Here is a 20,654-nt window from a genome sequence, read left to right as displayed (position 1 = left end):
GTTGAACATGCAACAGTGTTGGTTAATCTATTACCACCGTTTAGTGCGCGTATTCAAATTTCAAATAATAGACGTTGCAAGTTCTTTTTAAACCACATTCAATGTAAATATGTATTTGTTGTTATGGTATATTTGTAGTACATTACATATGTATGCATGCATGCAAGCTGCTTGCTTAAATATAACGCTGTTTATATTATATACGTAGTTTACCTTTTTATATGATATAAAGTTTGCGTTGGTATTCCGAATGCATCCGTAGTTGAATAGTTGTAGTAAGTAACAGCATATATGTATTGCATATAGAGCATGCCCAAGATTACATAGAATTTTAGCTAACTTAATAAGATAGAGTATTTAATAGTTTAAATTTAATTTTCCGTCATTGGTGTAAATAATTTAAAATAGTTGTAGTTTTTAACATTTCAGTTTTTGGTAATAGCTTTTTTTTTTGGTTTTTTTCTTTTTGGTTTGAGGATAAAACTTAACGGTAGACATAACACTTAACGATACTTAATAAAACACAAGTCTCAGTTAATAGAATTAATAGTTTTGGTTTAGGTAAATTGAGTGATTGTTTTTCATTAATTGGATTTGGTTCAATCTAGATTGGTTGCTCCTGAGCAATGCCTTTATATAGAAGCTAACGCTCATGCGTACAATTTTACATTCAATTTTGTAGTATATATTTTCGGTTCACATATTTGATGGCCACTAATAGGCCTATTATAATAAGTACAAATTAACATGCCGGGTTCGTCAACGACGTGCTGGACAAATATCAATGTAGCATGATTTTGCTGCACATTGTGCCGATTCTTCGGGCTTATCAAGGACCTTACCGTTGTCCTTACCAAAAAATAAAGTATGCGCTTGTATATAGATATATGTATGTATATGTATTCATGTATATATTATTCATTATTAATGCTATCAAATGGCCAATCGGGCCGTTCTCCATACTCGTACCCTTCGAATTTCAATTTACATACAAAGTGCTAAACATAGCTCTAACACTATCCCGCCAGGGCCTACATATACATTCTCTCAATAACCAATATTTTTTGTCAGTTTTGCATTTTTTTCTATTATTATTATTTTTTTTGTTTGTTTGTTTTTTTTTTTTTTTTTTGTCGTACAAATTTGCGCTTTGTTTTGTGAGCTACTCGTGTTGGTTTTGTGCGCGTTTTCATTGTGCGGAGGCATGAACAAATTACATGTTCCGACATTGAGCACAAACGGACCGTGCCTTTGTATTGTCACGCACAAAATCATGCACATTGAATTTTCCATCATCGCCATGGTCGTAGCCGCGGCACTTCAGCTGTCTGTGGATAAAAAATATGGAGTGGGCATCGAGTTAGTTTTTGTCGAAGCATTGGCAAGCTAATCAAATATAACTAAAAACTTAAGTGCGTAAAGAGAGTAATTAGTGCGACGCTTAAGACTTCTTCAAAGTTCAACTTATGAAACACAATACGAGTTTTAAGAACTAGTCATAAGAGAGTTTGCCGAGTTGGGACATTAAATTCATTAGTTTGCGCTCTTAAAGTTCGAGAGTGCACTCAAATGAAAGCAAATAAATCGTCGCAAGCTTGTTAGAAACTTAAGTCAAACTCTTTTGAGTCGTTTTATCTGCTGGCTTGGCTGGAATATTGGTTAACGCTCACCTGGCCACCGCTGTGAATGCCAGCTCCACGTTGAGTCCCGTCTTGGCCGATGTCTCCATGAATGGCACATTGTGCTCACGTCCAAGTCGCTCGCCATCCTCCCGCTTCACCTGCCGCTCGCTGCTGCTGCAGTCGGCCTTGTTGCCTGTGTGCATGGACCGATGACGGGAGTAAGAGAGGAAGAGGGTGAGCGGGCGAAAGAGAGTGCATTTGAAAGGCGACAAAAGTTGCAAAGTTTTTACTCGTAATTCAATTAACTGGCCACCAGTTGGCAGCAGGCAGCTGGCGACTGCAGCAGGCTGCCTGCTGCAGAGCTGCCTTTAATCAAATCTATTCTGGTTTTATAGCCGGCAAACTGAAGCTCACCTATTAAAACGATGACCACATCCTCCTGCGCGTACTCACGTATTTCGCCCAGCCAGGCGCGTATGTTGTCGAAGGTGGTCTTATTGGTCACATCGTACAGCAGCAGCAGCGCTTTATCATCACATGCAAAATAATGTTAATGAAGTAATTGACCAAACCATCGTCAGAGTGGAGTCGTAGTGGGAGTGGAAGTTGATGTACTCACCATGAGCGTCGCGATAATAGGCGTGCGTTACGCTGCGGAAACGCTCCTGGCCAGCGGTGTCCCAGATCTGCAGTTTGACGCGCGTGCCGTCAACAACGACCACCTTGTTCTGCAGGCCATGCAATTGAGTTATGCAGGATTATGTTATGCAAAAAGAAATTTGATTGTCATGAAAACACAATTGTTAAACAAAATGCAATTAATTTACGAAACGTGCATGCCAAAGAGAATGCCAATTAAAGATATATGGAGCGACAGAGAGAGAAAGAGACAGAGAGAGAGCGCGTGAGAGACACGCGGCGTATGCCTAATTTAATACAGGGCCATATTGCGTATACGCCGCATGAGCCACATAAACGAACAAAATGCAAACATATCAAATACTTAAATACTGAAATACAATTACAGTTTACATGCAGATTCAGCATCTCCTTAATGCTACAACTGATGTGGGCGACCCTGCACTAATGAGGGGCTACTCAGACAGTCAGTCAATATAATAAAAGTGCGCAGGCATAACGACAAACAACATCAAGATGTGTAGCATATATATATATAAAAAAAAACATATATGAATTGGAAAAGCAAAGGCAAAAGGAAAACCTGAGGCAAACGTCAAACTTCTAGCTAAGTAAACAAAAAGTCAATGCACCGAATACAATTTACTGTGAAATTCATTTAGTGGAGAGCCCATTGGAAACGGTCTCTAGATAAATAATGTATTTAGAAATATGTGCATACAAAGGAGAAGTGAAACATAAGTGTACATACATACATACATACATACATATACATGAGCATCTATGCGTATCTTTTGTATTCGCGTATATCCCAAGGTTACGGGCCTAATAAATTCACGAGTTCAATGAATGCTTTTAACTTCTAAAATGGTCAAAGTTACAATATATTTCGTTTTGTTCGTTCTTTTTTTTAACCACAAATATTTGCATATATTTACTTAACAAGTTAACAATTTAAAGCTGAACAGGCGAAATTCATGGAAATTAATTGGTATTCGATTGGATGCCTAAAACCTTTGCCATCAATATTGTTGCATTATAAATAAGCTTGGTTTTCTGAAATGGCTGTTTATTGAATTTAGTTGGAAATTTTACATGTGATATTTGCACAGTTTTAGTTTAAATGGAGCAACAGGGAAATTGCAGGCATGCGCCCAGAAAAGGAACACACGTGTCCATTCAATGAATGCTGTACAGCATTACAAAGGACTCTAAGGAACAGTTGTATTGCTAATGGCAGACATGGCAAATACTTGTAGTATTATTGCAATTTAATAAATTTATGTGCCATGTGAGCCCTCGGCAATTTTCACGATAATAAAACCTCGAGAACTTGAAACAAAAACCAACCACAATAATAAGTATAATAAAAGCAACAACATCAAGTTAAATACGAGTAACAACAAGTGTACGAGAACGAGCAGCACACACACACACACACACACACACACACGAGGAGACACACACACGGAGGCACACACACATGCACAAAGAGACACACAAGCATCAACAAGTCCTTTTCAAGTTCATATGCTTTTTAATAAATAGCCCCCGAAGAACTTTTGCCGCAGCAACGCCGCCGACAACTCTAGGGCAAATGTCCACAGAGCTGGGCGGGGCAGACGGGGGGCAGGAACCTGAGCTAAGCTGGCGGGAAAATATTTTACTGAAGTGAAACCGAACAGCAGCTGGAGAACATGAAAACCACAAAACAAACAGACAACAGCAGCCCACACACACATACACACACACACACACACACACACACAGGCATACAAAATACGTTACGTCAAGCAATAGCCGATAGTCGGATACCCTGCAGCGCGCACAACACATGGGAATTACAACAGGTATTACATAAATACTTAACACAGTTTATAAAGCAGCTTATAATGCACACAGATTACAGGGTATAAAACATAGCAGGCGATGCGGTTTGTTGGGTTTGGGCAAACACAGAAGCTGGGGTTTGAGCGAGGAGTTAGATAAACTGAAGTTCAGACAGAAACAGACATAGATGATGGAAAAGTTAATGTGTGTAAGCAGGTGAAAATCGTATTCAAAGCCTTGACAACTGTTGACAGGGTACAGACACATCAGACAGGGCAACATAACAGCGGCGGGATAGAGAAAGAGATAGAGAGAGAGAGAGAGTGAGCGAAAGATAGAAAGAGAAAGAGAGATAGACAGACATACAACAATTAGTAACAACAATATTAACAACAACAACAACACAGAGAGAGTGAGAGAGGGAGAGAGAAGGAAATCGCTTACCCTAAAATCAATGCCAACTGTGCTCAGAAAATAGCTGGGCACATAGCGACCATCGCGAAATCGAATCAAAAGCGATGTTTTGCCCACTCCCGAATCGCCCAGCATTATGACCTGGCCAACAGCAAGCGTATGTGTGTGCGTGTGTATGTGTGTGTGTGTGTGTGTAAATGAAGAAAAATACATTGAATATTATACACAAATAATTTATGGAAAGTGTCGTATGCTCCAGCTCAAACGAGCCCCATAATTTATGCGCGCCCATAATGTGCAACATATAATAATGATATATCACCTAATATATATAATATATACAATATATGGCTTAGTGAAGTGCCCAAAAAGCCGCGCACACACCGTGCCGTGCATAACTCGTGCGGTTTCTATAGAATTTCCCCGAAAAAATCACTTTTGTGTTGACTTTCTGTTTTAGTTGGCTGCTTGGCCAAATTGGCTGCTACCCGGCTCCAGTTCTGGCAATTAAAACCGTAACGTTATATCAAATATAAGCAGAGAAAGAGACTGGGTCGGGCTGCCGCAGTGGCATCTCGTTTCTGGTTTTTAGCATGGATGCAGTTGCACAAAGTCTGCGCCGCAAATTGTTTTTACGAGCTCAACATACCAATGTCTGTTTAGTTATTTATGCAACTAAACTAAAACAATGGAATACAATTTAATGCCCAGTTGAGCGCTTAATCAAAAGCCAGTGTGTTAATGTTAATTTATGTATATTATTTTAAGCATTTAAGGACAAGAGACACAGACAGTTTTTCAATAACTGTTTGCTCAAGTGTTACAAATTTATATAAAACAAAGAGCACGTTTTTTAATATTGTCTTTCTTTTTTGGTCTTTTACAGCGCACAGGCATTAGAAATGAGCCTAATCTCGGCCAGAAACGCTTAAAGGCACATTTTGTTATTTGGATTTCAGTAGGAACAGGTAAATACGGCTGTAATACATATATCTATATAAGGTTGAGGCGCACGTTAGGCATTTCTCAAGTCAAAGGCATTTTAGGCACTTCATTAGCAGTTAACAACTAGCAAAAGGTGTCTGACACAGCTCTGCAAATAATTCAGCTAATTTGCGTATTTGCAATTGCCGAGCACACGCAAGACTTAACCAATTAACGGCCAGCATACGCGGCGTATACGCAATTTCTGTTGAATGAATTGCGAACTTATGCCCGAAAAACAGAGTGAAAAGAGAAATTAAATTAGATTACTAATAACTAAGCATAACTTGGCAACGGATTAGATTAATTAGTTAATATTTAATATATTTTGCTTTTAAAGCTAACTTCTCTAAACGAATCTAAGCTGCAAGAAATGATATCAAGAATTTTATGTTGCAAGCGAATTGAAGCTGTGCGCATAAGTTTTTCTTACTTATTTTTATTGCTCGTATTTATTTTATTTTACATTGTTTGTTTTTATGTCTGCAGCTGTGCGCAAGCAAGTCGCAGCCGGTGTCGGGACATTCGTCATAATTCTAGTGAATTGCGCTAATGAAAAGCATAAAACAACAGCTTAGCAGCTGGGTAACCTCCTGCTCCAGTTGACTGGAATAGCTGCCGGAAAGGCCGAAGGACACGCGAACGTGCAACTGCGCCACATTGCCATGTTGACAAGGAAATTAAGAATTTAGTAAGTGTTGAGCGTTTTCTTTGTTCATTGTTGTCTTTGAAAGCGGCGACAAATCTATTGTTTAATTTCCTTTTGTCACTCTGCAGCTGATTGAATTTTATGACTCTTTATCTGAGCTACTTATGTAAATCGCATTTCAAACCAGGCCAGGCCATAAAAAGGCCCAGATGCGAGTGCACAAGTCCTTAAAGGCGCAGAAAGCAGCCTGGAAGACAGGCAGGCAGACAGTCGGAAAGCGTAAATCAATTTGCGGCTCAGGTTTGATAAAGACTTCCTTTTGGATTCGGCAGCCTCTTTAGCCGCTTATAAATGCTTATAAATTTTGGTATGTCTTTTGTTGTCGTCCTTTTTGTAATGCAAATTGATAAATTTCATGCGCTCAACTCAAGTCAGAGTTCGCGGGTGTTGTTAACTTCAATTTCGTAAGAAAAAAAACCTCGCGAATTCTGTGTGTGTGTGTGTGTGTGTGTGTGTATTTGAGTGTTAGAGATTATTGTGTTTGCTTGTCACCTTGCCCATGATATCAAAGTCCTCATCTTCATCCTGACCGGGCGTGGAGGAGATCATGCGTATTAGTGCGCGTCCAGCGGATTTGCACAGCGTGGCCCCAGCGCCATCGTGACCAGGTGCCGCATTTGTGGCAGCAGCAGCAGCAGCAGAAGCAGCTCCCTCTGCAACGCCTCCACCTCCACCTCCGCCTCCGCCAGCTCCTACTCCGCCCGTATCCAGGAGCGGCTGCTGCTCGACAGCTGCTGAAATTCGCACGCTGCTTAGAAACCTGCTGCCGAAACCATTTCCACTCGACTGCTGCTGAGCCTGAGCCTGAGCCAGTGTCTGTTTTGATTGTTGCTGCTGCTGGAGATGATCGCGATAGAGCTGCGATGTGCTCATGTATTCTGGGAGCAGCGGCTGCTGGGATAGCGACTGCTGGCGCTGATGCACAATAACGCTGGGCCGCCGCTTGGGATAGCCATCATCGTCCGAGTCATCCGAGGCGATGCCATTGATCTTGTCCAGCGTCTTGGGCGGCAGCTGGCCGGGTGTTATGTGCTGCCAGGTGGGCTTCACCAGCGACTCGCGACGTGTCGGCGAGGCGCTGCTCACGGCTGTGATCAGCGATGGTTTCCTGGTTGCTCCGGTGCTGGGCCCAGCTATGGAATCGCTGCGATACCGTGTTTGCTGTCGTCGCATCTCGAAATCTTCAATTGTTCAGTGCAAGAAGCTGCTGAGTTGATTGGCGTGATTCAATTTTAAGCACGCTGCCAGCAAAGAATATAAATCAATAAACTAAATGTTACACATCGTCATCATGAACATCATAATGACGCATATTGACAGCACGAAAAACAACCCTCTGAAAATGAAGCCGCTTGCCTACGCAGAAAAAAGAACTCAGCCCAATCCCAGCATGAATTTCAACTTCAACTTCAACTTTAACTCAACAACTGGCAGCAACTCGCAGCTGTAAATCGAAATCCAGGCGCAAAGTTTGCCGAGGCAGCGCACAAAGCAAAAGGCAAAACTTTTGCCCAAAACTCATTAAAAATCATAAAACACACCAAACAAAAATAAAAAAAAAAGAAAACAAATGCTTAAATTTATACGCAAAAAGACGAAGAAGAAGAAGCTACGCGCTATATATAGTATGGCATTGTACATCATAATCGGAATATGACTGAAAATTTAATTAGCTTCGGCAGTTGTAATTTACTTTGGCCAGTTTGAGAAAAACAAATTAAAATTCAAATTCTGGTAGCGGTGCCTCAAAAGAGCCAAAAGGTACAGGTGCACAGGTGCAAATTGAATGTAATTGCCTTGCCAACGACAGGTTCGTTGTGCACAACCGAAACCACGCAAGGTTAACTCTCCTCCAGGCTCCACAAAAGCCTGTCATTGTCGTTGACAACGGCAACGCACAAAGGGGCCGTGGACGTGGGCGTGGGCGTGGGCGTGGGCCGGGCGCTGTAGCTGCTCGGTGTCGACATCTGCCTCAGCAGCCGGATTAAAACGCGGGCGTATCGCGGCCACGTCGCTAAATCAACAGTTGGCAAGCAAAACCACAAAAGCCAACAAACACGCTCCGCACAAAAGCACAACATACGGACGGATAATAATGAGAAATTGAAAAGGATTCAACACGAGGAAACCAGGAGGCCCACCCAGAAGTGCCAGCCACGTGATTAACCTATGCAACTGTTTTGGCATTTACACTGGCCAACAAAGCACGCAGCAAACACTTCTGGGAGTTCGTTAAAGTTTCATGTTGCGCACAAAAACTTTTTAAATAATCATAATTAACAAGCCATTCCAAATGCAGCCAGTTTACATTCTAAATGAAAATTTAGAATAATATATGCTTTCAAAATTTAGTTGCTAAATAGTTGTTAATTGATGTGTAGCCTTATGCTGCTGGGGCTTATGTTGTGGACATGTTGTATAACCTTATATACATATATTCTTGATCTGCATAAACAGACAAGGCAAGATGGACCTTCCCTTCGACTGTTTGTCTGTCTGTTTCTATATAAACTAATCTCTCAGTTTTGAGGCCACTTAAAGTACATCTGTTGCGGCACGAACAATTTGCGACAGTTTAGATATAGTAGATACGATAGTTCAGCTAAGAGATATACTTGTTATCTTTAGTCGGAACTATCGTAAATTGTTTTCATGCATACATAAGTTGCTTCCCTTGAACATAACTTAGCTACGATTCCAGCATCGAATCCCTATAGCTCCTATAGGCCCTGTTGTAACAAATCTATTGAACTATATGTAAAGCTGTTCTCTCTTTAAAGTCTCTATCTCATTAATTTTGTATAAAATGGTAAATAGCTTGGCAAAGCGAATGAAAGTAGCAGAAACGTCTGTCGATTGATGGCAACTTCTTGCAGCAGCGAGAAGCATTTGTGGGCGACGCACATTTTGGTCGCCTGTCGGGCTGTACTTAAATAGGATTTGCGGTCAGAAGAAGTTTGTCAATAGCCAATATGGCTGGAATGCATACAAGTTCACATTTTGCCATTGGTCAACTCTTTGCCAAGCAATGTCGAGACTTGTTTGGTTTTTCCCTGCACACACACACACACACACACAGATTACACACACAGATAGCGACTTGGGGGCGTGCGCTTGCTACGTGGGATTTCTTAAACGTTGGCATTAAAAACGTTTTATATATATATATGTTATGTATAGTGGCTGTATGGCAGGCAGTCAGGCGAAACTTATTTGGTCCTGTCTGGGACGTCAGTGTCTGGGTAATTGTGTTGAACTAAAATCAAGCTCGAGGAGGGCTCCGCTTTCCGCACGGAGTTCAACGCACGTGCACAGACTCGACTACACTTGAGCGGCAATTGGAAGAGCCAAGTGCTGGGGTCAGAGACAACGCGTAATTTCTAGGCGTAATTTGTAAGCCGATATCAATTGAAGTCGCCAAAGTGCAAAGGACACTTTTCTGTTTTGTTCTTAAAAAAAAAAAAGACAGCAAAAAGTATACATTACACAATTAGAGCTCAGAGTTGAAGCATGTCGAGCTGGAGGGTATGGAATAATTAAAATATGTTTGCAAGAAATAAATGTTGCTTAAATGAATTCGTTTTGGATTCATGCAACTAATTCTCTGGCACAGAATCTATGCAACACACAAATTAAATTTGATTACATTCACTTGAAACTTAATTCGTAGCCTTTTCGAAAGGCGACCTTTTCTAGAGCCTGGTCAGCGTTTTCACAGTATCACAGTCGACCCATGAAATGACCTTCCCGAATTAGTTGGCTATTAAATGAAATGTAATCAACTTTACATTGCCAATCTGCGATGGCTGATAACAAAAGTTTTTAATTGGGTTGCCGGCGCAGTGTTTTTCCACGGTATAAAAAAAAACAGTGGAAGAAAAGTGCTGCCAGCGGAAAATTTAAACGGCATTGGAACTGTGAGACGCTTGAATGAATCGAATCGGCAACTTGAAGCATTTCTCCGCGTAATTACATCAATGTGCAGCACAAAAATAAATGGACCCTCCGTTTACGGCCGGTTGAGCACATTCGAAAAAGCCTACGCAGCAGCGGGTCAGTTGCTACGCATGTAAAAACTATATACACACATGTACATATACGGATTTGTGTGTACACATGTGTATGTCAAAGGCTTCTTGTGAGCATACCTTCATAAGGACACGGTTTGGACACACACAGACGCACGCACGCAGACACTTTCAATCATGCGCTCAATCACGCAGCTAAAACGAAGGCAGAATGCGCAGACATCGGGCGCATCTATCGGACAATGGCTTTCTGATTGCATGGACAGCTTTAAGGAAATGACGAACATTGGACACAGCAGTGCGTGTCCGTGTGTGTGTGTGTGTGTGTGTGTGTAGGTTGTGTGGGCGTTTTAGTTGATTTTAAGAGGAAACTGACGAGCCGTTGCTAGCCAATCGACAGCTTCACATTGATGATGTGCGGCTGCTGTAAAACCATTTGTGATGAAATCCATTCGACAGCTACTTGCAGTCGAGAACAGGACACAGCACAGCCCAGCACAGCAGAGGGGAGGCCACACGGGACACAGGAGGACACTGTGTGTGAATAGGCAACCACAAAGATTTGTGCTTGTAATCGGCTTAAATTGCATTTCCCATGGAAAATGTCGCAACTCGTTGCAATTCCCCACTCTGTCGCATATATTCAAAAGTAAGTTTTAATTAAGCTAGCCTTGAACCTGAGCTGCTTAAAGCTGTCTCCATGGAAGTTGCCGCAAGCCGGAAGCCTTTGTAATTGACTTTCCCCCATTAAACGCATTTTAACTGATGCTCGCATTCATATATTTAATGTATATTTGAGTTGGATAAATGAGGCTGCATTGAATCAATATATGGAGATAGAAACATATACATTTGAATGCAATTACCCAGAAGAATGTGAGCTTTGTTTTAGTTGCTAAATAGTTGTTAATTGATGTGTAGCCTTATGCTGCTGGGCCTTATATACATATATTCTTGATCTGCATAAACAGACAAGGCAAGATGGACCTTCCCTTCGACTGTTTGTCTGTCTGTTTCTATATAAACTAATCTCTCAGTTTTGAGGCCACTTAAGGTACATCTGTTGCGGCACGAACAATTTGCGACAGTTTATATATAGTAGATACGATAGTTCAGCTAAGAGATATACTTGTTATCTTTAGTCGGAACTATCGTAAATTGTTTTCATGCATACATAAGTTGCTTCCCTTGAACATAACTTAGCTACGATTCCAGCATCGAATCCCTATAGCTCCTATAGGCCCTGTTGTAACAAATCTATTGAACTATTTGTAAAGCTGTTTTCTCCTTTTAAAGTCACTATCTCATTAATTTTTTATAAAATGGAAAATAGCTTGGCAAAGCGAATGAAAGTAGCAGAAACGTCTGTCGATTGATGGCAACTTCTTGCAGCAGCGAGAAGCATTTGTGGGCGACGCACATTTTGGTCGCCTGTCGGGCTGTACTTAAATAGGATTTGCGGTCAGAAGAAGTTTGTCAATAGCCAATATGGCTGGAATGCATACAAGTTCACATTTTGCCATTGGTCAACTCTTTGCCAAGCAATGTCGAGACTTGTTTGGTTTTTCCCTGCACACACACACACACACACACAGATTACACACACAGATAGCGACTTGGGGGCGTGCGCTTGCTACGTGGGATTTCTTAAACGTTGGCATTAAAAACGTTTTATATATATATATGTTATGTATAGTGGCTGTATGGCAGGCAGTCAGGCGAAACTTATTTGGTCCTGTCTGGGACGTCAGTGTCTGGGTAATTGTGTTGAACTAAAATCAAGCTCGAGGAGGGCTCCGCTTTCCGCACGGAGTTCAACGCACGTGCACAGACTCGACTACACTTGAGCAGCAATTGGAAGAGCCAAGTGCTGGGGTCAGAGACAACGCGTAATTTTCAGGCGTAATTTGTAAGCCGATATCAATTGAAGTCGCCAAAGTGCAAAGGACACTTTTCTGTTTTGTTCTTAAAAAAAAAAAAGTCAACAAAAAGTATACATTACACAATTAGAGCTCAGAGTTGAAGCATGTCGAGCTGGAGGGTATGGAATAATTAAAATATGTTTGCAAGAAATAAATGTTGCTTAAATGAATTCGTTTTGGATTCATGCAACTAATTCTCTGGCACAGAATCTATGCAACACACAAATTAAATTTGATTACATTCACTTGAAACTTAATTCGTAGCCTTTTCGAAAGGCGACCTTTTCTAGAGCCTGGTCAGCGTTTTCACAGTATCACAGTCGACCCATGAAATGACCTTCCCGAATTAGTTGGCTATTAAATGAAATGTAATCAACTTTACATTGCCAATCTGCGATGGCTGATAACAAAAGTTTTTAATTGGGTTGCCGGCGCAGTGTTTTTCCACGGTATAAAAAAAAACAGTGGAAGAAAAGTGCTGCCAGCGGAAAATTTAAACGGCATTGGAACTGTGAGACGCTTGAATGAATCGAATCGGCAACTTGAAGCATTTCTCCGCGTAATTACATCAATGTGCAGCACAAAAATAAATGGACCCTCCGTTTACGGCCGGTTGAGCACATTCGAAAAAGCCTACGCAGCAGCGGGTCAGTTGCTACGCATGTAAAAACTATATACACACATGTACATATACGGATTTGTGTGTACACATGTGTATGTCAAAGGCTTCTTGTGAGCATACCTTCATAAGGACACGGTTTGGACACACACAGACGCACGCACGCAGACACTTTCAATCATGCGCTCAATCACGCAGCTAAAACGAAGGCAGAATGCGCAGACATCGGGCGCATCTATCGGACAATGGCTTTCTGATTGCATGGACAGCTTTAAGGAAATGACGAACATTGGACACAGCAGTGCGTGTCCGTGTGTGTATGTGTGTGTGTGTAGGTTGTGTGGGCGTTTTAGTTGATTTTAAGAGGAAACTGACGAGCCGTTGCTAGCCAATCGACAGCTTCACATTGATGATGTGCGGCTGCTGTAAAACCATTTGTGATGAAATCCATTCGACAGCTACTTGCAGTCGAGAACAGGACACAGCACAGCCCAGCACAGCTGAGGGGAGGCCACACGGGACACAGGAGGACACTGTGTGTGAATAGGCAACCACAAAGATTTGTGCTTGTAATCGGCTTAAATTGCATTTCCCATGGAAAATGTCGCAACTCGTTGCAATTCCCCACTCTGTCGCATATATTCAAAAGTAAGTTTTAATTAAGCTAGCCTTGAACCTGAGCTGCTTAAAGCTGTCTCCATGGAAGTTGCCGCAAGCCGGAAGCCTTTGTAATTGACTTTCCCCCATTAAACGCATTTTAACTGATGCTCGCATTCATATATTTAATGTATATTTGAGTTGGATAAATGAGGCTGCATTGAATCAATATATGGAGATAGAAACATATACATTTGAATGCAATTTCCCAGAAGAATGTGAGCTTTGTTTTCAATTATCATCAAGTTGTAAAATACGCGGAAATTCAGATTACATGTTACATGTTCGGCTAAAAATGACGAGCGTCTCAGTTTAATCTGACATGGATTACACATCAGATTATGTTTCATTTATAATAACTTAATTATATTCTTCCTTGGTCTAAGCAAAATATTTCGTGGAATTACAAATTGCATAAAATATATGTCAAAAAGATTTCAGTTTTAAGCTATACAATTTGATAGTCTCTGGCTGAAATATTATTTGAAGACTTTATCCAGATACATTTTTCTAGAACATTTCTAGCTTCGTGCTTCTGCTAAAACTAATTGCAAAAGTGAATTTCAAATATGCTTGTTATTTATTAAATTAACAATATAAACTAACTTAAAATATTTCATGCATGCCCAATTGAACATGATTTTTGAAATAAAACTCTAAAAATTTAATTTAGGCATATCCATTGCACACAAAAATCAATTTTTATTAGTGCTTGTCATAAATTGTTTTCATTTATTTTTAAACGCGCAAAGAACCTTCTCAATTTAGCCAGACAGCAAATACCTCGCACACACACACACTCACACACACACACTCGCAGATAGCGCACACAGGTATTGCGCGCAAACACAAACACATACACACAAACACACACATACACTCGCAGTCACAGCAATGAGAAGCCACCAAAAATAGCTGAAAAACGTTGCAAATTGCACAAAAGTTGTGCGTCTGACGCGAAGCGCTCAAAAGTATGCAGTGAAAACTTGCAGCGTTCTATAAGCTGCCTCAGTGTGTGAGTGTGCGAGAGTGTGTGTGTATATGTGTGCGTTTGATTAAGAAGTTCAAAGCGTCTGCTTTCACTTTACGTTACTCAAGAACAATAATGTTGTTTAAAACTGTGCACAAAAACTGAAATTTGAATTGATGAGATTTTGAAAAATGCGCGCCCGTTGCCAATCGAAGCGCCAGGAGCAGCGCACAAAACTAAACTGAGCACGCAGCCAAGAGCAGCGGCAGCAACAGACCGCAGCATCCAGCGCAAAGTTCTTCATGCCATGGCCGAGTCAAGTTCGTGTCGGCTTCGGCTCTTGGCTTTGCCACAACACAGCAGCCCTGGCCTAGAAATGCGACCAGCCAATGTCGAGCACGCGCCCGAACGTCTGCCGTGGAGCAAGGGCAACTGTGCCAACTCGACCAAATGTGGAGCAGGTGGCGGGTAAGGTCTCAATGGCAAATATAAAACGGTTGCACTTGAACTTCATTGCCTCGATGGCCGTCGTCGTTGCTGCCTCTTGCGTCGTGCTGTTAGCTGCGAAAGTGAAAGCCGGCAACAGGTTGTGAATTCAGGGCAAGCAAAATATGTTGCCTACTTGCAGGCGCCTTTAGTTAGCAGACGGAAGCAGCACGGATTTTTTTTCAATTTTATTGATAATTTGCTGCTAATTTCACATTTTAAATAATAATTTGAGACCAATTTAGTTGCTTTCAGCTTTTAAGCTTTCCAAGGAGAAATTTCAGTTCAAATTTTTAAGATTTCTCTTAGTTTTTTTAAACAATGTTCAGTTTTGTACAAACTGTTGATTCCATCTAAAATTTTCAGTTTCCAGTTTCTTTAAAGAAAGTTTAAAGTTCTGCTCAAATTTGCAAGATGACACCAAGAGTTAAAAGACTTGTTAGATTTTCAGAATGCTAAATTTAATAAAAAAAAATCATTTCTCACTCTGAAAGGCGGCTCACAATTGGCAATTAGAGTACACTTAACAAAGTAAAGCTTCTCGGTAATAATCAGCTAATCAATCAAAATGTTGCGATACTCTGCGACGTGTCATAAATATCATAAAGTGCGTATACACACACACACTCACACACACACGCACACGCACACAACCGCATAGCAGCTTAACCTATACGCGTCATGGTTACGGAGTTTATTTATATGACATCGGAGCCACAAAATCAATGCTTCAGAGATTTGTGTGCGATAAAAATAGACAGCATAGCGGAGCAGGAAATGGCGCCACAACATGGCAATATGTTGCCTACTTGTTGGGGCACCAACAAAACCCTTGCGGCAGATGCTCAATTACAGTTACACGTGCACACACACACGCATACACAGGGATTTAGATAGGTGCGCACAGCAAAGCCACAAAATGGGATTATGATTATGTCTACGTTTTTGAAAGCCAACGGAACGTGAACCTTCGGCATGCACAGGCGGAAAGAGTAAGATGCAGCCGTGGACGCGTCACAGTTATGCACTTGAAATGTCATTAGATTACACTCTCTCTCTCTCTCTCTCACTCTTTCTCCCTTCCGCTCTCTCTCTCCTTCTCTCTCTTTCACACTTGCATGCTTTGACTTACCGTTAGTGCAATGCCTACGGTGGCCGAGAAGGAACCCAAACGAAACTCGCCCGTATTGTATTTGACCAGAAAGGAGGTTTTGCCCACGCCAGAGTCGCCCAGCAGGATCGTCTTGTGATTGATGGTGTCATCGAAGGGCGGCTGATGCGCTGGTACCGGTGCCTGATGCATGTCCACCTCGTCGTAGCGATACGAGCGCCAGCCATCATTGTAATCATGCTCCAGCTCGTAGTCTGGATTGCCATATGCATACATCTGCAGGGCCTCGCGGGAGGGACGATAGCCCGGATAGCCGGTGGCGGAGCGCTGTACGGGCGCCATGATAGCATTGTCATGGTAATGATGGCTACTCGTCAGGCTCTGTTGGCTGCTGCTGTTGTTGTGATTGAGATTTGGATGATGATGATGATGATGCTGGTGTTGCTGTTGCTGTTGCGATATGGGCGCTGCGGGCGGATTGTAGCAGCCATCGCCAAAGGGACGACGTCGCAGCTCCTCGATGCGTGCCTTTGTTGTTTCCGCATCCTCGAAAACATCGTCGCTCATGCTGCTCGCATCGTCGTGATGCGTTGCTGTGGTTGTTGTTGTGGCTGCCATGTTGGGTTTGTGTCCTGGCTATGCAAAAGCAAAGCTGAGCTTTTGTGCTGAGCCCCAACTGTGTAGTGTGCTTTTAGGCGCTCTCACGCGCAATCTCTCTCGCGCACTCTCTCTCTCCCTCTCTCTCTGTGTCTTTCTTTCTTGCGTACTCGCTCTCTTTATGACTTTGACATTTAGCGACGTGTGGCCGTCCGGTTTATCGCACGTTTTCTGAATGAATTTGATTTAGAGCTAAATGCGGGGGGCTGCGGTATGCGGGCGGTTCGCTCTTTGTTATTTATATTTATATATATGTGTGTATATATGTATATAGCTATGTATTTATGTGTGTATATTCGCTCTAAACTTAATAAGTAACTTGGCTAAGCTTATTTGTATTGGAATTCCCTAAACTTATATTCGTTAGTTTCTTTTCAATTGAACTTTGATTTTGGTTTTTGGTGTTTTTGGTTGCTTGGTGTTTTAGTTAAAGCCACTAAATAATTGTAAAGTATAAATTGTAACTAGCTAAACATATTGACTAGTTCATCTACGGGTTATGCGCTAATTGGTGCTGTTTTTTCACTATTAATTAATTACACTTAAAGCTAGTACAGTTTATCTTTTTTTTCACTGCTGGTTGTTTTATTTAAAGCTTTTTGTTGAATTGGTTTTGTTTTTGTTTCTCTTTTTGTCTCTCTTTCATTCACTTCAGCGAAAATATTGCAATTGATTCTTGGCCTTATTAGTTTTTGTGTTTTTTTTATTTGTTTGTTTTATTTTGGTGTTTTTGGTGTTTTTGGTGTTTCACTATCACAGCATGAATAAATATTTCGTCAATGACGCTGGAGTTGTCGCCTGCGCCGCACTAATTAGGCAGCCACGTTGAGCCCCCGGCCACAGTTCCATATCCACTTCATCCGATGCTGACGTCTTCATTTCCCTTTGTTATCTGTCAAACGCAATAACGGCAATGGCATCCTGCGCCCGAGCGCCGCAGCTAGTGCCATTCATCGACCCAATCTATGACGACAAAGCAGGCCCAATTGACAAGGGCAACAACAACATATTTACTATGGGCTGCCGCAGCTCGACATCCTTTTTGGGTCATTGTGTGTGTGCGTGTTTTAACGTGTGCGTGTGTGTGTGTGTGTGTGTGTGTGTATTTGAGTGTCGGTGCGGCCTGTTTTCACATTTTCGATTTTCTCGCTTTTATTTGATTTGCGCACTCTAACACTGTGGCTTTTTTGCTACTTGTTAACTTTTCTGTCTGTAGGCGTTGTTTATGAAAATCGCGTTATCACATTTTTGTTTGTATAAAAATCATTTTGCACGCACACACACTCCCACACACACAGACGTTGCAAATTTGATTTATTTTGCACGCACTCGAAACAGTGGCACCGAGCTGCATGAATATCTAAATGCTGAACTGCGCTTGAACGCTTTCAAACACTAGAGCGCCTGACCTTTGGCATTTTTCGCTTTAAAATATACGGTCACACTTACGATCCACAAGAATATTTTCACATCTCTATTCGGTGGCCGATAGCTGGTGGTGGCCGGCCGATAACACTATTGCAATTGTAAGATTTTTCTACAACCACGAGTACGGTCACATTGTTTGCAGTCAGTGTAAATGTCAGTCGCAATTTGTTTTTAAAAGGTTTTGCATTTACAAATAATGCAAATAAAACATATAGTGATCAACTAAAAAGTTATTCAAAAGGCAAATCAAGTGTTTCCAGCATCAATTTCATCGGAGGAGCAGCAAAAGCCTCAAAATTGGTAAAGTGGACGGCAACACAATGGGCAGCTCGGACGACCGCGTCTATGCTGCCGAAAAAATCATCCAGAAGCGCGTTAGAAAGGTACGTTCTAGAAAATAAACAAACATAATTACATTGAATGCAAAAGGCAAAAGGTTGTGCGCAGCAGAAACAATTACAAGGTCACATGTCCTTCGAAATTTCGAGCAGAGGCTCGCGTCGTCCATCTGCTGGCAGCTGCGCTAATGTCCCGAGCTGCTGCAGCAGCAGCAACCACCATTTGCGCTGCGCGTGTGTGTTTGTGTGTGCGTACGTGTGTGCGTGTGTGTGTTTTTGTTTTTACTGCGCTACATTTTGGCATCGATGAAAAATCAATTTGTTTGCCATGCGCCGTGTGTTTGGAACGCGCCAAATTTGCTTCATTGAATAGATTCTGACAAACGAGTCACAAACCAAAAGGAATTCGTGTATATAAATAAAACGCACTCTTTATCCAACTAAAAGCCAAGCGCAAATATACAGAGCTAGAGACTTGTGAGATCTGAAACAAACATGATTCCATATTGCAGGGCGTTGTGGAGTACCGTGTAAAGTGGAAGGGCTGGAACCAACGCTACAACACCTGGGAGCCTGAGGTGAACATCTTGGATCGGCGCCTAATCGACATCTACGAGCAGAGCAACAAATCCTCGGGCACACCCTCCAAACGCGCCGCCGCTCTTAAAAAGAAGGAGAAGGAACCCGATCCAGAGCCAGAATCTGAGGAGGATGAGTATACATTCAACGGCGACGATGTGCCTGATACCAATCAGGCAACCACATCGACTGCCGCCGCTACCAACGATGGCATGGACAAAAAGGATAAGGACAAGAAGCATCATCATCACCATCACCACCATCATCATCATCAGCAGCAGCAGCACAGCAACAACAACAACAACAACAACAACCAAAGTATCAAGTCCGAACGGATTAGTAATCGTCGTTCCGAATCGCCGTTGACTCATCATCATCATCATCATGAGTCGAAGCGACTGCGCATGGATCACAGCTCGTCTTCGAATTGCAGCTCCACGCACAATGAAAATTCCTTTGTGCCGGAGGCAGATACCAACTCATCCAGTTCAGAGGATCAACCACTTATGGGCACCAAACGAAAGGCCGAAGTTCTCAAGGAATCTGGCAAGATTGGTGTCACCATTAAAACCTCGCCAGATGGACCGGCAACCAAGCCGCTGCAGTCGGCACAGGAACAACAACAGCAAAATGCAGCAGAATCGGCCACACAGCCGCACAAGACAGAGCTGCAGGGTGCGTCACAGGGCACAGAGCCGGAGGCAGGTGAACCATCTACGCCAGCCTATACCGAGGAGGAGGATGATGAGGCGTCAGCTGCGCAGACAGCGGAGAACAATAACATACCAAAACTGAGTGGCGCCCTGGCATTGAGCCAAAAGCAACCGTTAACGCCGCTATCGCCGCGTGCATTGCCGCCGCGGTTCTGGTTGCCCGCCAAGTGCAACATATCGAATCGAGTGGTCATCACGGATGTCACCGTCAACCTGGAGACGGTCACCATACGGGAGTGCAAAACAGAGCGAGGATTCTTTCGCGAGCGCGACATGAAAGGCGACTCCTCGCCAGTGGCCTAGGCCGTTTTTCTGCTCCAAATTCAATTGTATATAGTTTTACAAACAAACAAACAAACAAACAAACAAACAAACCAACAAAAATCCATGCTAAATGTTGCAAAGCATTTTCTTTTAAGAAATAACTTATTTATTATATTTATTTTTAGCCTAGAAACTAGTTTGTTGTTTTATTACAATGTTTAAAGAGCAGCTGCAGCTGTTGAGCAGCACCAAAAGTTGAAATTCCACAAGGTTTGGACAACTTTTGCATCTGCACAACGCCTGTTGGTTCATATAGTTGTATGTCTTGTAGTTTAGCAGAGTATATAACACCATATATATTTATTTAACATATATGTATATTTTTCTATAACAACTTGAATCTGACAAAACCAAAACACACTCATACACGCAGAAAATCCATGCGAAACTGAAGTAATTGCTATTACGCTTGATATACACATTTACAACCTACCATTAATACTTATATACAAGTATATTTATTAAATTAAGAATGTTACAAATCAGCAGCAGCGTCAATATTTCCTTTTTTTTATGTGGTTTCCTTTTGTAACCCAATATTGTAAAGATTTTATTGTTTTTAGCGCTGACTGAATCGGAAAAGTACATAAACAAAAAGAAATGAAAGGAATAACATATAAGTTG

The 20,654-nt window shown here is 41.9% G+C and overlaps 2 protein-coding genes and 1 long non-coding RNA gene across 8 annotated transcripts; 2 read left to right on the top strand and 1 right to left on the bottom strand.

Annotated features, from left to right (window-relative positions):
• Positions 1 to 79: 79 nt before the first annotated feature.
• Positions 80 to 18,234, bottom strand: Rab26 (RAS oncogene family member Rab26). 6 transcript variants are annotated; one of them, XM_032435309.2, is made up of 7 exons: positions 14,513 to 14,988; positions 6,691 to 7,439; positions 4,536 to 4,646; positions 2,242 to 2,350; positions 2,037 to 2,147; positions 1,671 to 1,815; positions 80 to 1,328 (listed from the first exon to the last, which is right to left on the bottom strand). In XM_032435309.2, the coding sequence occupies exons 2-7, from the start codon at positions 7,369 to 7,371 to the stop codon at positions 1,214 to 1,216; spliced, it is 1,272 nt and encodes a 423-aa protein (XP_032291200.1). In that variant the 5' UTR covers positions 7,372 to 7,439; positions 14,513 to 14,988; the 3' UTR covers positions 80 to 1,213. The 6 variants fall into 6 exon arrangements, with proteins under 6 accessions (XP_032291200.1, XP_032291201.1, XP_032291202.1 ...); XM_032435310.2 differs by having other exon boundaries at positions 14,518 to 14,988; XM_032435311.2 differs by lacking the exon at positions 4,536 to 4,646 and having other exon boundaries at positions 14,513 to 14,978.
• On the top strand, positions 5,395 to 6,695 carry LOC116650743 (uncharacterized). The gene is made up of 3 exons (XR_004303792.2): positions 5,395 to 5,473; positions 5,979 to 6,180; positions 6,267 to 6,695. It is a non-coding gene; the product is annotated as an uncharacterized lncRNA (long non-coding RNA).
• Positions 18,209 to 20,515, top strand: Pc (chromodomain protein polycomb). Its single transcript, XM_002047131.4, has 2 exons — positions 18,209 to 18,459; positions 18,927 to 20,515. Exons 1-2 carry the CDS (start codon positions 18,397 to 18,399, stop codon positions 20,007 to 20,009), a joined length of 1,146 nt encoding a protein of 381 aa, XP_002047167.2. The 5' UTR covers positions 18,209 to 18,396; the 3' UTR covers positions 20,010 to 20,515.
• The last annotated feature ends 139 nt before the right edge of the window (positions 20,516 to 20,654 follow it).

Source organism: Drosophila virilis, chromosome 3 (genome assembly GCF_030788295.1).
Source record: "Drosophila virilis strain 15010-1051.87 chromosome 3, Dvir_AGI_RSII-ME, whole genome shotgun sequence".
NCBI lineage: Eukaryota > Metazoa > Arthropoda > Insecta > Diptera > Drosophilidae > Drosophila > Drosophila virilis.
Note: the sequence above shows the minus strand (reverse complement) of the source record. Positions and strands in the feature narration are given on the sequence as shown.

What these genes read in the sequence shown, in the direction of transcription:
- Rab26 (XM_032435309.2), bottom strand. Translation starts at nt 7,371, where the DNA reads ATGCGACGACAGCAAACACGGTATCGCAGCGATTCCATAGCTGGGCCC. An exon ending in TGTGGTCATCGTTTTAATAG is followed by an intron (nt 1,816 to 2,036) that starts GTGAGCTTCAGT and finishes CCATGCACACAG; the next exon opens with GCAACAAGGCCGACTGCAGC. An exon ending in GCATTCACAGCGGTGGCCAG is followed by an intron (nt 1,329 to 1,670) that starts GTGAGCGTTAAC and finishes TTTTATCCACAG; the next exon opens with ACAGCTGAAGTGCCGCGGCT.
- Pc (XM_002047131.4), top strand. Translation starts at nt 18,397, where the DNA reads ATGGGCAGCTCGGACGACCGCGTCTATGCTGCCGAAAAAATCATCCAG. An exon ending in TCCAGAAGCGCGTTAGAAAG is followed by an intron (nt 18,460 to 18,926) that starts GTACGTTCTAGA and finishes TCCATATTGCAG; the next exon opens with GGCGTTGTGGAGTACCGTGT.